We start from the raw sequence: 16,109 nt of genomic DNA, 5'->3' as shown, positions 1-16,109 counted from the left end.
ATCACCACTCTTTGCTGTCATTTCTTCCCAGCAGATTTCTTTGCAATTAAAGTCGCCCATCATAACTATTCTTCCTCCGTCTTCCATTATTTTAGTTAATGCTATCTTTGTGTCCTCTAACATACTTTTATATTCACTCTCCTCCCATGAGGCTGTTTTCGGAGGCACATAGTTGATCACAAATTTTCTGCTCTTCTTATCTCGGTCTTCCACTTCTATCATAATCATCTCTACTGTATTCTTTCCATATATGACACCTTTCACGTTTATATCCTTCTTTGTCAGGAACATAACTCCACCCCCTTGTTTTTTCTCTCTGTTTCTAATCCAATAATTGTATGTATCATGTCCTACACTGTTGGGTGGTAGTGGGCCTTTTAATTTTGTTTCTACAATTCCCATTATGTCCGGTTCTTTTTCTTTCAAATAATCATTCAGTTCATTCAATCCTGTTATCAATCCATCTATATTTGTGTAAGACACTCTTAGTTTTCTGCCACTTCCATTGTGTTCTCTGTTTCCCTTATGTTTTTCTTTAGTATGTCGAACTGCTTTATTTTCATGTTCACTACTCTCCAATAGAATCTCTCTTTCTCTGACTCCGTTCTTTCCTCGTTTTTTGCCTTAGCTTCAATTCTTTTCTGCTTTTCTGCCTCTCTTTCCTCCTTATTCATTTCTCTTTTTATCCATACCTTTTTATATTGATCATTTGTTGCTAGTTTCCCTGTCTTGGATAGAATTTTCTCTGCCGTTGTTTGTGACCTGAATTTAATCTTAATTGGTCTGGTCTTATCTGTACTATATTTTCCGAGTCTGAATTTTTCCTCAATTTCCTTTATAATTTCTGGTTCATCTTCCTGGACTAATTTTAATAAACTGCTTACCCTTTCATTTTCCTCCTTGATTCTTGCGGTTCTATCTGGGTTATGTTTCTCTTCCATTCCTAATATAATTATACATTTCTTTTTGTCAGCTAATTCTCTTACTATATTCTCCTTCTGTCTCATCACTTTAATAACTGAGTCTTCATTATGTTCTTTCAATTGCTGTTTGACTATGTCAGTGAATGAAACCTTATTCCCTTCTTGAGTTATTCTCCAATTTTTAGCTTCTGTAGCTATTTTCTCACTGTTTTCATTACTATTCTTCTTCAATTTCTCATTCTCCTCCTTTACATTTCCTAACTGTCTTTTTAGGTCCTCTACTTCTTCAGTTAAGTTTCTGTTAGCCTTCTCTAGTTGTTCCAACCTTTCAATTCTTTGGAAAATGGAGCCTACATTACCTAACTTACGTTCCAAGTCCTCGATCACCTTATCAACTCTCTCCTCTAGTCTTATCAGTCTGGGGGGGGTTGTGTCCCCCCCACCCTCTTTAAATCCCTGGAACATATTCTCGTCACTTTCTACTGTATTTCTCCTCTCTATACTTCTAATCTTTACATTTTTATTTGCCATTTCATCCTCACTCAGTCGTTTCATGTTGACCTTTCGCCCGTCTGCCTGGGCAAAGTCCTCCCATCCTCATTACCTTCCATTTCCCCAGTAATCCCTCCCCTTTTCCTCTTTCCTTACTTTCCCACTACCTCCACGAGCAATTCCCCCCCCCCCTGCTCATACACACAGGCCCTTCTCTTTGCCTAGGTACCCCCCATCTGCACTTTTCTTCTGAGCGTTCGCCAAGCCGTCCGTTCGTTGAAAGTGCATGCGTGTGTGTGTGTGTGTGCGTGTGTATGTGGTGTATGTTTGTGCCATTTGTGGCATATGTATGTATTTGTGCGTATATACGTGTGTATGTGGCATATATGCATATGTGTATGTGGCGTATATACATATGTGTGTGTATGTGGCGTATACACGTGTGTGTGTATGTGCCGTATGTATATGTGTGTGTATGTGGGGTATGTATGTGTGTGTGGCATGTGTGTTTGTTTGCGTGCCTGTGTGTATGTGTCTGCGTTCACATGTACAAGTAAGCATGTATGTGCGTGTGTCTGTGTTCGTATTTGTGTGTACACGCACGCGCATTCACAACATACACTGGTTATCTAACACGTGTCTATGTGTGCGTGTCTACACGTGTGTAAGCGTGTATATGTCTGTTTTTGATCTCCCAAACCACCACCGCCAGTAACAACAAGAACCTGATAAGAGAAATTAAGACACGACAAGCGCAGTCATTATCAGACTTATTAGTCGTGTTCCAAACGAAAGAAACATTACACTTCAACAGGTTAGGGCGGTAAAATTTCATGATAGCACGGCGCAGGTGGTGGAATTGTTGGCTACCCCCCTACTCCCCCTCTCCTCCCTTCCCTCCCTCCTGCATCAGTACTCGGAGGTTGACATGTAACCGCAGGCAGCCACCCATGGCTATCCCCTCACCCCACACCCTTGTTTGAGCAGTTCCCAGTGTACATAATGACCGCGTTATATGAGGATCGACTGTATATGGTAAAATAGAAAGCAGTCACTACAAATGTTTGCGATGTTGCTGCGTGTGTGCGTATGTGTTCCCGACTTAGCGCGAATTTTAAAACGGTTCTCTACATTTGAGATGGTTTTGAAATAAAATCCGCTTATGATTGAATCCGTGTTATTCAAATCTGCGTTATTTGAGGGACTCCTGTATTTGGAATGAGGTGGACGGGAGGGAATAGAATGAAGGGTAGTGAGTGGTGGGATCAAGAAGTGAAGGTGGTAGGGGAAGAAAAGCGAGTATTTAGGGATTGGTTGCAAAGTAGGACTCAGGAAGTGAGAGTTACAAAGGGAAAATGAGAGAAGCAAAACATAAAATAAAGGATAGCAGACAAAGAGGAGAGCAGATATAAAATTGGGTCTGAATATGACAGAAATTTTTGAAAATAAAAAAAATGTTTTGGAAGTTAACAGAATAAGATGGGGTGAGTCAGGCAGAGGAAAAGGAAGTAGGTACAGATGGATAGATATTAGTGGAAGTGAATGCAGTAAAGGGAAGAAGGGAAGAATATTTTAGAGTTGTCGAATGTAGGGGATGATAGGGAACAATTGATTGTGACAGTGGGAGGAGCTAAGAAAATTATGATAATGGGAGAGGAAAATGGAAGAAATATAAGAAAAGATGAGGTATAAGGAGCTTTGAAAATTATGAGAGCAGGTAAGGCATTTGAGGTGGAAGGGTGTCTGAAGAAGGGAGGTACAGTTAGTGGAGTTGCTAGTGAGGTTATTTAATGCATGTCTAAGGAAGGGAGAGTGCCAGAGGACTGTGATTGTAGTAATTTTAGAGGGGTCAATTTGTTGAGTGTAGTTGGAAAGGAAAATGACAGTGATGAATGAGGAAAATGAGGAGAAGTAAGAAAAGATGAGATGAAAGCAGTTATCAAAATCATGAGAACAGGTAAGGCACCTGGGTTAGATGGGTATCATGTGGTGTCTAAAAAATGGAAGTACAGTGATTATGGACTGGTTGGTGAGGTTTAATGTTTATCTAAAAGAGGGTAGAGTGCCAGAGGACTGGAGGAGTGTCTGTATAGTTCCACTTTACAAGGGAAAAGGGGACAAGTGTGAATATAGTAGTTTCAGAGGGATCAGTTTGTTGAGTGTAGTTGGGAAAGTGTTTGGGAGGGTTTTGATTGAGAGGATTAGGAGATGAACAAAGGGAGTAACTGGAGAGGAACATTGTGGGTATAGGAAAGGTAGGGGTTGTATGGATCAGATTTTTGTGGTAAGGCAAATATGTGAGAAGGCTTTAGGAAAAGGCAAGGATGTTTTTTGTGCTTTTATGGATTTAGAAAAGGCTTATGACAGGGTAGAGAGGAAGGCACTGTGGAAGGTACTGCAGATATATAGGATAGGAAGAAAGCTGTTAAGAGCAGTCAAGAGTTTTTATGAGATTAGAGCCTGTATTAGAATTAGAAATGAAGAGAGAGAGTGGTTTGAAGTAAGATAGGACTTGGCCAGGGATGTGTCATGTCACCATGGCTGTTCAATTTATACATGGTTGGGGTGGTGTGAAAGGTAAATGCAAGGGTAATGGGCTGGGGATTGGAGATGGTTAAAGAAGATGGAGAAAAATGGGAGATAAGCCAGTTGTTGTTTGCTGATGACACTGTGCTTGTAGCAGGATCAGAGAAGAGATAAAGGAAGTTGATGGAGTTTGGGAAGGTGTGCAAAAGAAGGAAGTTGAAGATAAATGTGGGTAAAAGTAAAGTGATGAAATGTACAAGGGGAGAGGATGGCAGGAAATTGGAAGTGAGCATTGAGAGAGACTGGAGGAAGTGGATAGTTTTAGATACTTGGATGCGAATATGGCAGGAAAGGGAGGAGTGGAGGTGGCAATAGAATGTAGATTGAGAGAAGCAATTAAATGCCATGGTGAATTAAAAAGTATAATTAGAAATAGATATTTGGGAATGGATACTTAGAGGAGATTATATGAAGGAGTGATTGTGTTGACAGCACTGTTAGTGGCAGAAACATGGAACTTTCAAATCTTTCTCTTACCACCTTTACATCCATTAACAACCTTCTGCCTATACATTTTACCTTTTTTACTCTATCTGACTCATCCCTCTCACTCTTTTCAATTCCTTCCAAAACATCTTTTTATTATTTTCAAAGTTCTCCATCAGTGAGGGGGTGAGTCGGATAAAACAGAAAATGTAAAAGGTGCATATGATGAAAAGATGGTAAGGGACTTATTTATCCATGCATTTAATTATTTATGTATATATTTATTCATTTATCTATATTACTGAACAGTGGCTGCCAGTGTTTCGTGATGGTTGCTTACAAACGGGTGAATATTGCCTGCCAGTAATGATGGAAAGACCTCCCTCCAATTACTCCTACATCACTGCAGAGATCCAGCTGCCAGGCACCAAATGGGTAGACAACCACAAGGGACTCTTCACAGTTGTGGTTGATTCAGTGTCTTCCATACATGCTCAGGTAAGTTGAACATAATGTATGCCTCAATGGGGAATGAAGATAGGAAGGTTTGTCTAAATTGTATGAAGAAGTTAGATGGGTGGTGATTTAATTCCTGGTACAGCAAAGGCATACACTGAAGGTTGGTCATAAACACCAAACTCTGACAAAGGCATCAATTCCAGACTACCTTGCACAGTAATTAACAGCTTTAAGCTGAAAAAGTTTAAAAAGAAAATGAAAGGTAGACATAAGGCAGAAGGGTGTTTCTCAATAATTGTACAAAAATTTATGATACAGTATTGGTTAAATGTATGCTTTATTTTTACTTGATAAATCTGTATTTTCCTTCATGGCAGGACAAATACATAGATAGACTGTTTCATCTATGCAAAATGGTGGAAGAAGGCAGCATTCCAGCCAGAATTGGAGAAGCTAACATGGAGATAGAACTTAAAAAAGCGTAAGTTTTGTCATTCTTTACCTGAGAGATTGAAATTGTTCCATTGAATGTTTAGATATTTCAATTTCTTGGACATTAAGTGTTGAGGAAGGAAACATGCTAGAGAATGTTGTTGTTTGTTGACCTTCAATGTCGTTGGATTATGACATTGGAGTTACAGAGGAAAATGATTGCCCTCTTAGGCTGCTGCCAGAGGTCATCCACCCTAGATATGTAGTCATGTCTGTGTATTGCCAGTGTTGAACAGTGTAAATGTGTGCATGGTCTATGTGAGGCAGCCTTCAGATTGAATACATGTCCTCTGTAATATTATCTACTCTATGTTGATATGCCTAAGTGTTGTGTATTGGCTACAGCAGTCTATGTAGGTGAATTCTTTTGTTCAGTTTTGACACACATTTGCACACTGGTGGTAGGGGACAGTCAATCCAGTAGGCTCCTGACCAACCAGAACTGTCTGTCTGTTTACACAATTGAGTGGATGGCATTACATATTGTGTTGTAGTAGTATTATCAATCTATAGCAAGGGCCTTATCCCCCTTATAAGGGAATTACCCAGCCAAGGTATGCACTCACTCTCACCCATTCCACTTCCATCCACCACCCATCATTTCCCCCTCATCTTAGCTCCTCATGGATGAAGGGTCTTTCCTGTCTCGTGCCTATTGCCCAGGTAAGAAGCCATGCAGCAAGACACAATACATCCACAACAAGGCTACCTCATTTATATGATGACTCTGCCTCCTTGTCCTCTCATGCAGAAAGTAGAGAAGACAAGGAGAAATCTCTTTGGATTGCATCAAAATATTATCCATACATAACCATTTCCCACTCAACACTTATCCCTTCCCTGTTCAACAGATATTTCCTCTTGCTCATAGCCTCTTTCACTCTATCCATCCATTTAATTTTTGGTCATCCATTTGGTTGTTTTTAGAGAAGATGTGATAGATTTTTGGATAAGGATGATAGGTGGAAATGAACATGGAAATACCTTGTGCAGGCCTTATGGTTTCTTGTAGACTCACCTGTTCTTATGTCCCTTCAACTTCACTCCATCCACCTTTGCTATCCACACTCTTTTTGCAAATCTTTCTTAACTCATACTGTCCATGTGCTCAAACCATCCCAATGATATTTCATCAATCCTATCTGCCAGCTCCTTTTCTGTCTCTACTCTCCTCCTCACCTCCTCATTCCTCACTCTGTCCAACCTTGTAACCCCCACTATATTTCTCAGACATTTCATCTCAGACACATTTAAACTTCTCTGCCTCTCTTAAATTCCAAGTCTCTGTCCCATAAAGTGTTGTAGGCACAATCACCTCTTCATATAATCTCTTTGCATCTAATCCCAGATGCCTATTTCTCATGACACTTTTCAGTTCCCAAGACATTTTATCTGCTTCTGTCACTCTACAGTCTACCTGCATCCCAACTCCTCCAATTCATGCCACATGCAACCCTTGGTTCTGACCACCATCCAATCATCACCACCAAAACAAGATGCACCCCAGTTGGCCACAGACAGACATACACCAATTACAAGAGAGCTAACTGGGAAGCTTTTACTGAAGAGACAGAACAACATTTTGAAACACTTAACAGTACACCAATCACAAACATAAACAATGCTGTGCACACTTTTAATACAATCATACAAAACGCAGACAAGAGATACATCCCTAGAGGCAACAGACAATCACACAACCCCAACTTCACACCAGAAATCCAAGGCCTCATTAGACAACGAGACGCACTTAAACACAATACCCCCACACCTATCCCTCAAAACATAGCAGACCAAATACAAACACTAAACACTGTGATTGCCAATAAAATACACAAACAAAAAACACAAAATTGGCAAAATTTTATCAATACACTTGATCACAAAACAAACACCAGCAAATTGTACAAAACACTCAACAGCATTACACTATCCAACAGTAACACAACACGCTCTCATGCAGCAATAATCACAACAACAGACAATCTACCCTCAAACAGACAACAAGCAAACACACTCATAAATCATTTTGCACAGACAAGCCATCTCACTTCTCACCCTGACGACCGATGTACTATTTGACGTAAGAAAGACTTCCCCACAGACTCAGACTATACACCCTTCATAGAGAGTCAGACAAAACATATAATACATAATCTCAAGCACTCATCTGCCTGTGGCCCTGATAACATAAGTAACATCCACCTAAAACACATTGGACCACAAGGTATACACACACTCACAAACATTGCAAACTACAGCTATTCACACAACACTATACCCGACATCTGGAAGCATGGTAAAATAATCACCATTCCAAAACCAAACAAAGACCCAACAATCCCATCATCGCACCGCCCAATCACACTTCTCTGCACCCCCTCTAAAGTCATTGAACGCCTAATACTTCAACATATTCCCCTTGCTGACTCACAACACGGTTTTAGGCCACTACACTCCACAAACACTCTTCTGATAAACCTCACACAAAGAATTTTAGATGGCATCAATTCAGATAGGCCCCACCACAGAACACTTCTTATAACATTAGACATTAGTAAAGCTTTAGATGCTATCCCCCGCCACAATCTAACAAATAAAATATATAACACAGACATGCACAATAACACCAAAAGATGGCTGGCCAATTATCTGGCAGGTAGGAATGCTTATGTGTCATATAATGGCCAATCATTGCACATCAGAAACATTAAGAATGGAGTACCACAGGGCTCTGTTCTATCCCCCACGCTCTTTAATCTATACATGCATGACATACCCACACCAGACACCTCAGAAATACAAATCTCTTGCTACGCAGACGACATAACAATCACATGCACACATCATAACACAGACAAAGCTGCAGAAATAATCCAGCCATACCTTGATACACTCAACACATGGTTCATCACAAACAGACTCAAAATAGCTCCAACCAAATCTACAGCAACACTTCTCACCAACTGGACAAAAGAACACAAATACATACCTCATCTCTACATCAACAACACTCTAATACCACACACAAACACACCGAAAATTCTTGGTGTAACATACGATACATCCATGTCTTTCAAACAACACATCACAAACATAAAAAACAAATGCACACCTAGACTTAACGCACTTAAGTCAATCACTGGAACAACATTTGGACAAAAAGAAACTAATACAACAATGTACAAACAATGCATACGCTCAGTGATGAATTGTGCAAGTCCTGCATGGGCTCCTAATCTCAGTGAGACACACCACAACAACCTTCAAATCATACAAAACAAAGCCCTAAAAACAATTACAGGCTGCACAAATACAACACCTACAGACCATTTACACCATGAAACAAAAGTCCTCAAAGTCAAGGACCACCTCGACAGGAGAGGCACACAAACACTTGCCGCAGCCACCACAAACACTTCACACCCGCTACACTACATAGCAGAACACCCACACACACCAAGAAACATTAAAACAACACCCAAAGACCTGTACCACACACAGATACTCTCTTCTCTTCCTCCACAACCACCAAATACCAGCCTCTGGAAACATATTCATAATCATATCACTCACCGCTCCATTAACACACTGAAAGACAACACATTGCTGCATGCCAGACCCCCTGATATCCACCCTTCTGAATCCTCTCTCCCACGAAAGGACATAGTCCACCTGGCCAGACTGCGGTGCGGCCACCACCCAGCACTTCTTAGCTACCAGAAGAGGCTGGATGACCGCATTGTGAACAGCTGTCCAGGATGTAACACTTCACCCCATACTATACAACACATAATGGAAGACTGCATTATACACAATCATGCACGCAAACAACACAAAATACACTCTATAAAGGATTTGTGGGAAAACCCAGTTTTGGCTGTGGCATTCCTTGGGGAGACGGGACTGCTCGGACAGACAGTCTAGGGAATGACAACAACAACAACAACAACTTCCTCCAGCTTCTCTCCTCTATGATTTACTTCTAACATGGTGCCACCTACACCCCTTGTATATTTCATCACTTTGTTTTTACTTGTATTTGCTTTCAATTTCCCCCTATCACATACCTTCCCAAACTCCAGTTCTCAGGCTCTGCTGTGAAAATACTATGTCTTGCTGTATTGCCTCTGACCCAAGCAATGCGGTAAGGGACAGATGACCTGTCATCGATAAGCTGTTAAGATAAGAGGGACAATAAATGGATTTTTGGATGGGTGTGAGATGGGTGTATGCTTTGACTTGTCCACCCCCCTTGAAGGAAGAAAAGGCCTTTTGTTGTATGTATTATATGTGACTGGATTTAATTGAATGCCTCATTTATCTTTAGTACCAAAATAACTTTTTTATGGCTGTGCTTCCTTGGTAAATTTCTTGTTGGGGGATGTTTATCAGAGGGATGCAAGTGGAGTGTCCCTCTGTGAATCCATATTGGTTATGGGAGGTGGCCAGATTTGTTCAGGTCTTTAAAGAGAGTCTCTCCATCAGTTTGGATATGGTGAAATGTTGGGATATTAGTCTAAAAGTCATCAAGTTGTTTGGCAGTTTGTTTGGTCCTAAGTTAGAAATTATATGTGGCCTTTTCCTGTTGGATTTTGTGCTTCCAGGAGTGGTTGAAGTTATTTATCAAGGTCTGTGGATTAAAAAGTGTAATGAAAAATAGACATTTGGGAATGAATACTAAGAGGAGATTATATGAAGGAATGATTGTGCCGACAGCACTGTACAGGGCAGAAACATGGAACATAAGAGAGGAAGAGTTTAAATGTATTTACCAAGTTGTATTTACCTAGTTGTATTTTACGAGAAGGGGAGCTATGCTCGTGGTGTCCCGTCTTCATATCTCATTTTATCTAAACTATTTTTAAATTCATGTATTGTTTTTGCACACACTACTTTCTCATCTAACTTGTTCCAACTGTCTATTATTCTGTGAGGAAAGCTGTTTTTTTTTCACATCTCTTCTATAGCTGTCTTTCTTGATTTTCTTTCTGTGCCCTCTTGTATTTCTATCATCCCATTTTATCAGATTCTCTCTATCAATAATTTCTATGCCTTTCATGATTCTGTAAATAGCTATCAAATCTCCTCTCTCTCTTCTTTGCTCTAGTGTCTGTAGTTCAAGTTTTGCTAGTCTCTCTTCATATGATAGTTTTGAGAGTGTTGGTGCCAATTTTGTAATTGCTCTTTGTATTCTTTCAATTTTTTTTATACATTTTTTTTTTTTTTTTTTTTTGTACTTGGTGACCACATCGTTGCAGCATATTCCAATCTTGGTCTTATCAGTGATTAGAATTTTCTTCACCATTTCTTCATCCAGGTATGTGAATGCCACTTTGATTGTTCTTATTAAATTATAATATATATATATATATATATATATATATATATATATATATATATTTTTTTTTTTTTTTTTTTTTTTTTTTTTTTTTAAGGAATCTCCCCTGTGGGGCTACAAGGAGAAGGATGCCTAGTCCCAATCCCCGTCCCTTTCTTCTCACCTCTTACGATCCAAGTGGAATACTTGGTGGCAGTATTCTTTTCCCCCACCACAGGGGGGTGCTAAGATAAGAGGGAGGGTGGAGGGGTGTGGAGTGTATTCAGGGATGAAATGGGTGGGAATGATTTTATGCCTTTTTCTTTTTGGCTACCCCCCTTGTAAGGGTACCCCCCTTGTATATAAATTATAAGTTTCTCCAAAAATCTTATTTATATGTTTCTCAGGTGACATATTATTCATAACAATGACTCCCAGGCCCTTCTCATTTTCTACTTTTTTATTCCTCCCAATTTATATGATCCTGTTATTCTGTTTTTGCTTTTTCCAAATTCCATTATACTACACTTTTTAGTGTTGAACTCCATCTCCCACTTCCTACTCCATTCCCATACTTTATTTAGATCACTCTGTAGTGACTCACAATCTTCTTCCGTGTTCACTTTTTTTAATAGTTTTGCATCATCTGCAAAGAAGCTCATATAACTTTCAATTTCTTCATCCATATCATTAATATACAGTGGCCGCGAAAAGTTTGGGCGCAAAATTATAGGCGCCCCAACTTTCCCCTAAACTCAAAACATGCGAAAAATACAACTTTCCACCGAAACTCTTCGCTATTTTTCAATGCTAGCGTTTGTACCCGTATTTAGCCGAGACAAGACACACTATTTGGCAACTCTGTTTAGGCACACTCGATGTCACATGGAGTCAGTTTCTAAACATCTCTCACGGAGAGTAGTCTTTTTTTTGCGGTGGTCTCTGTTTTTGTGCCTTGATATCTCCGTAATGGGAAGTGGTAAAGAGCTGGAAAGAGACACTGTTGTTACAATCATAACCCTCTATAAGGAGGGTTATAAGTGTAAAGATATTGCTACTCGTGTGGGAATTGGAGTTCGTCAAGTGCAAAAGTGGACCAAGAAATTTCGAGACGAAGGAAGTGACATCATTCGTACTCCAAAGCATCACTCTGGTCGGCCAAGGAAGATATCAAATCGTACTTCTACGGTTCTAACTGCCTCCTACGGTTATTAGGAGGCAGTTAGAACCGTAGAAGTATGATTTGATATCTTCCTTGGCCGACCAGAGCGATGCTTTGGAGTACGAATGATGTCACTTCCTTCGTCTCGAAATTTCTTGGTCCACTTTTGCACTTGACGCACTCCAATTCCCACACAAGTAGCAATATCTTTACACTTATAACCCTCCTTATAGAGGGTTATGATTGTAACAACAGTGTCTCTTTCCAGCTCTTTACCACTTCCCATTACGGAGATATCAAGGCACAAAAACAGAGACCACCGCAAAAAAAAGACTACTCTCCGTGAGAGATGTTTAGAAACTGACTCCATGTGACATCGAGTGCGCCTAAACAGAGTTGCCAAATAGTGTGTATTGTCTCGGCTAAATACGGGTACAAACGCTAGCATTGAAAAATAGCGAAAAGTTTTGGTGGAAAGTTGTATTTTTCGCATGTTTTGAGTTTAGGGGAAAGTTGGGGCGCCTATAATTTTGCGCCCAAACTTTTCGCGGCTACTGTATATAGCAAACATTATTGGGGCCAGAACTGTTCCTTGTGGAACACCGCTTATTACGTCATCCCATCTTGAATGCTTGTCTCTTATCACTACTCTCATTTTTCTTTCTAGCAAAAAGTCTTCCATCCATTTAAGCAGTTTGCCCTGTATTCCTCCTTCAGTTTCTAATTTCTTAAGCAACTTCTTATGTGGTACTTTCTCAAAGGCTTTTTTTTTAGGTCAAGAAATGCACAATCAGCCCATCCATCTCTTTCTTGTATTATATCTATTAGCCTTGAATAGAAACATATTAAATTAGTGACGCATGATCGTCCTTGTCTGAATCCAAATTGTCTTGGATTAAGCACGCTGTTTTTTTTCTAAATATTTTACCCATTTGCTTTTGATAATTTTTTCTCAAATTTTTGCTATTGTACTTGTTAGAGAGACTGGTCTATAGTTGGTAGGGTCTTCTTTATTACCTCCTTTATATATAGGTACTATATTTGCTTTTTTCCAATCTTCTGGAACTTTTCCTTCTTTCAAGGAACTATTTATTATGCTATGTATTTTGTCTGCCAGTTCATTTCTGCATTCTTTCAAAATCCAGTTTGCTATTTCATCTGGTCCATGCGATTTTCTAACATCAAGATTACTCAAGTGTTTCATTATTTCATTCTTTGTTACTTCTATTTCTTTCATAGGGGGGACTTTCTCTTTCCATTCGATCTCTTCCGGTTGTATATTCTCCCTTGTAAACACTGATTTAAAATGCTTGTTCATAATTTCTGCCATTTCTATTTCCTCTGTGTATTCAACTCCTCCTTGTCTTAATTTCTCCAAGTCTTGTTTGTTTTTCAGTTTGTTGTTTACAAATCTGTAGAATAGTTTTGGTTGATCTTTACATTTTTCTATGACATCTTTTTCATATTTTCTCTTTTCCTCTCTGCACGCTTGTACATATTCATTTCTATAACAAGTATATATTTTCCATTTTTCAGGTCTTTTGTATTTCTTCTATTTGGTCCAAGCTTTGTCTCTTTTGTCTTTTAACACTACAGCTTTTGTTGTACCAGCACTTTACATATTCTTTTTCTTGTTTTTGTCTTGGGACATACTTTTCCACTCCTTTTTTATAAATTGTTGTCAAAATATTCCATTTCTCTTCTACTGTTGTATCTTCTTTGTGTATTCTTTCCCAGTTTTCATTTTGAAAGAATTCTCTTATTTTATCAAAATTTGTTTTTTCATACATCAATCTTCCTTTTTCTATATTGTTAATTTCTTTTCATGTATTTTTTCTCATTTAGTTCTAGTTCTATCAATATGTGGTCACTTATTGGTGCCTGGTATTCTATCTTTTCCACTATTTCAGGTTCTGATGTGATTATTAGGTCTAGTCTCGATGGTTCTTCTTCATTTCTATATCTAGTGTTCTCTTGGATTCATTGTGTCATTGTGTGGTCAATAATCATCTCAAGTAGAACATTTCCCCATGAGTCTTCTCCACCCTTTACGGTCATCCCTTCCCAGCAGATTTCTTTGCAATTAAAGTCGCCCATCATAACTATTCTTCCTCCATCTTCCATTATCTTGTTTAGTGTTATTCTTGTGTCTTCTAACATACTTTTATGTTCACTCTCTTCCCACGAGGCTGTTTTTGGGGGCACATAGATTATTGCAAGCTTTCTGCTCTTCTTATCTCTGTCTTCTACTTCTATCATAATCATCTCTACTCTGTTCTTTCCATATATGACACTCTTCACGCTTATATCCTTCTTAGTCAGGAACATAACTCCACCCCCTTGTTTTATCTCTGTTTCTAATCCAATAATTATATGCATTGTGTCCTATGCTGTTGGGTGGTAGTGGACCTTTTAATTTTGTCTCAACAATTCCCATTATGTCCGGATCTTTTTCCTTCAGATACTCGTTCAGTTCATTCAGTCCTGTTATTGATCCATCTATATTTGTGTAGGATACTCTTAACTTTCTGTTATTTCCATTGTATTCTCTGTTTCTTTTTTGTTTCTCTCTGTTATGGTCCATTTCTTCAATTTCATATTCACTACTCTCCAGTAGAATTCTTGTTTTTCTGACTCCGTTCTGGTCTCGTTTTTTCTTTAGCTTCTTTCCTTTTCATTTTTTCTTCCTCTCTTTCCTCTTTATTCATTTCTCTTTTTATCCATACCTTTTTATATTGTTCACTTGCTGCTAGCTTCCCTGTTTTTGCCAAGATATTCTCTGCTGTTGTTTGTGATCTGAATTTAATCTTAATTGGTCTGGTCTTATCTGTACTATACTTTCCAAGGGTTACCAGGCTGGATAGAGTAAGAAATGAAGAGGTGAGGAGGAGAGCAGGGGTGGAAAGGGAGTTGGGAGATAGGGTTGATGATGTGTATTGGGATGTTTTGGACACATGGAAAGAATGAGTGAAGAAAGAGGTGTGGAAGGCAGATGTGGAAGGAGTGAACATGAGGGGCGACCAAGGATGAGATGGATGGATAGGGTAAAAGGGGCATTAGGAAAGAGGGGAACATCTGTTTAGGAAGGAAGGGAGAAGACAAGATAGGGGTGAGTGAAGAATGGTGTATGGATGATGCTGTGATGGATGGAAGGAAGTGGTTGGGGGATGGGGATTGAGGGAGTATGTGTGAATGATATTTGGTGTGGTCTGAAGGGATTTCTCCCTGTCTTCTCTTTTTTCTGCATGAGGGGATGGAGAGTGGTGGTCACCGATTAAATGAAGTGGCCTTGCTTTATTTACGTAGTTGTATTTTACAGGAAGGGAACTATGCTCGTGGTGACCTATCTTTGTATCTCTCAGCATCAAGTTTTTTCTTAAAATCTTGAATAGTGTTTGCACACACTGTTTCTTTGTCCAATTTGTTCCAAGTATCTATCACTCTGTGTGGGAAGCTCTTTTTTTTTTTTCAGATGTGTTGTTGTGTCTTGCTACATTGCTTCTAACCCAGGGCAATGGACAAGATGCATGGATGACCCATCATCCAGGAGGAGCCAAGAAAAGAGGGAGGGAGGGGTGGTGAATGAGTGTGGAGTATGTGGGGATGAAATGGGTTTGAGTGGTTTTATGCCTTTGACTTTGGCTACTTCCCTTGTAAAGGGGAAAAGGCTGTTGGTATATACATGTATTTCAAATGGGCTAGGATGGTTGAGATAGAAATAAGGAATATATGAATGAAATATTGTATTATACATATATTAGGAAGCTTGCTGGCTGAGGAGGTAATGTGTCATTACTTGCAGTGGAGGTTGAGGTGATAGCAATTCGAACCATACCTACAAGTTGAACTTAGGGCATGTTCATTAATTCCACACTACAAAGCCCTTTGTAAGGGATACCATCCTTGCTTCCTGATGGGGGGAGTTTGTGAAAAAAAAAAAATAATAATAATAATAATAATAGTAATAATAATAATAGAAAAATGAATAAGTAAAAAAAATAGATATAATAAAGAGCATTAACTTCTTTTCTTTAGGATGAACGAATTGATAAATGCCAAGGCAGAACCTTTGGTTCGTTTCATCCCGTTACTGTTGGACCGCCTTATACTGCTGATGGTTCGTCCTCCAATTCTAGCTGGTCAGCAAGTCAACATTGCTCAGACCTGCTTTGAAACTATTGCATCTTTAGTGGGGAGAGTCTCTGTAAGTATAACATATAAATCATTAACTTGACCATTATGACAATGA

At 39.2% G+C, this 16,109-nt stretch overlaps 1 protein-coding gene across 10 annotated transcripts in view; it reads left to right on the top strand.

Moving 5' to 3' along the window:
• Positions 1–16,109, top strand: part of Zir (dedicator of cytokinesis) — a 661,124-nt gene that overhangs the window by 171,336 nt on the left and 473,679 nt on the right. For all 10 annotated transcript variants that reach the window (XR_012967574.1, XR_012967573.1, XR_012967577.1 and 7 more), the window contains 3 exons: positions 4,737–4,925; positions 5,264–5,367; positions 15,896–16,064. Coding sequence is in view for 2 of the 10 variants with exons in the window: in XM_076207846.1 (XP_076063961.1) it covers positions 4,737–4,925; positions 5,264–5,367; positions 15,896–16,064 (462 nt within the window). In the remaining 8 variants the exon portion in view is untranslated. The remainder of the gene's footprint in view (positions 1–4,736; positions 4,926–5,263; positions 5,368–15,895; positions 16,065–16,109) is intronic.

Source organism: Oratosquilla oratoria, chromosome 24 (genome assembly GCF_046742065.1).
Source record: "Oratosquilla oratoria isolate Oo_2021 chromosome 24, ASM4674206v1, whole genome shotgun sequence".
Lineage (NCBI taxonomy): Eukaryota > Metazoa > Arthropoda > Malacostraca > Stomatopoda > Squillidae > Oratosquilla > Oratosquilla oratoria.
Note: the sequence above shows the minus strand (reverse complement) of the source record. Positions and strands in the feature narration are given on the sequence as shown.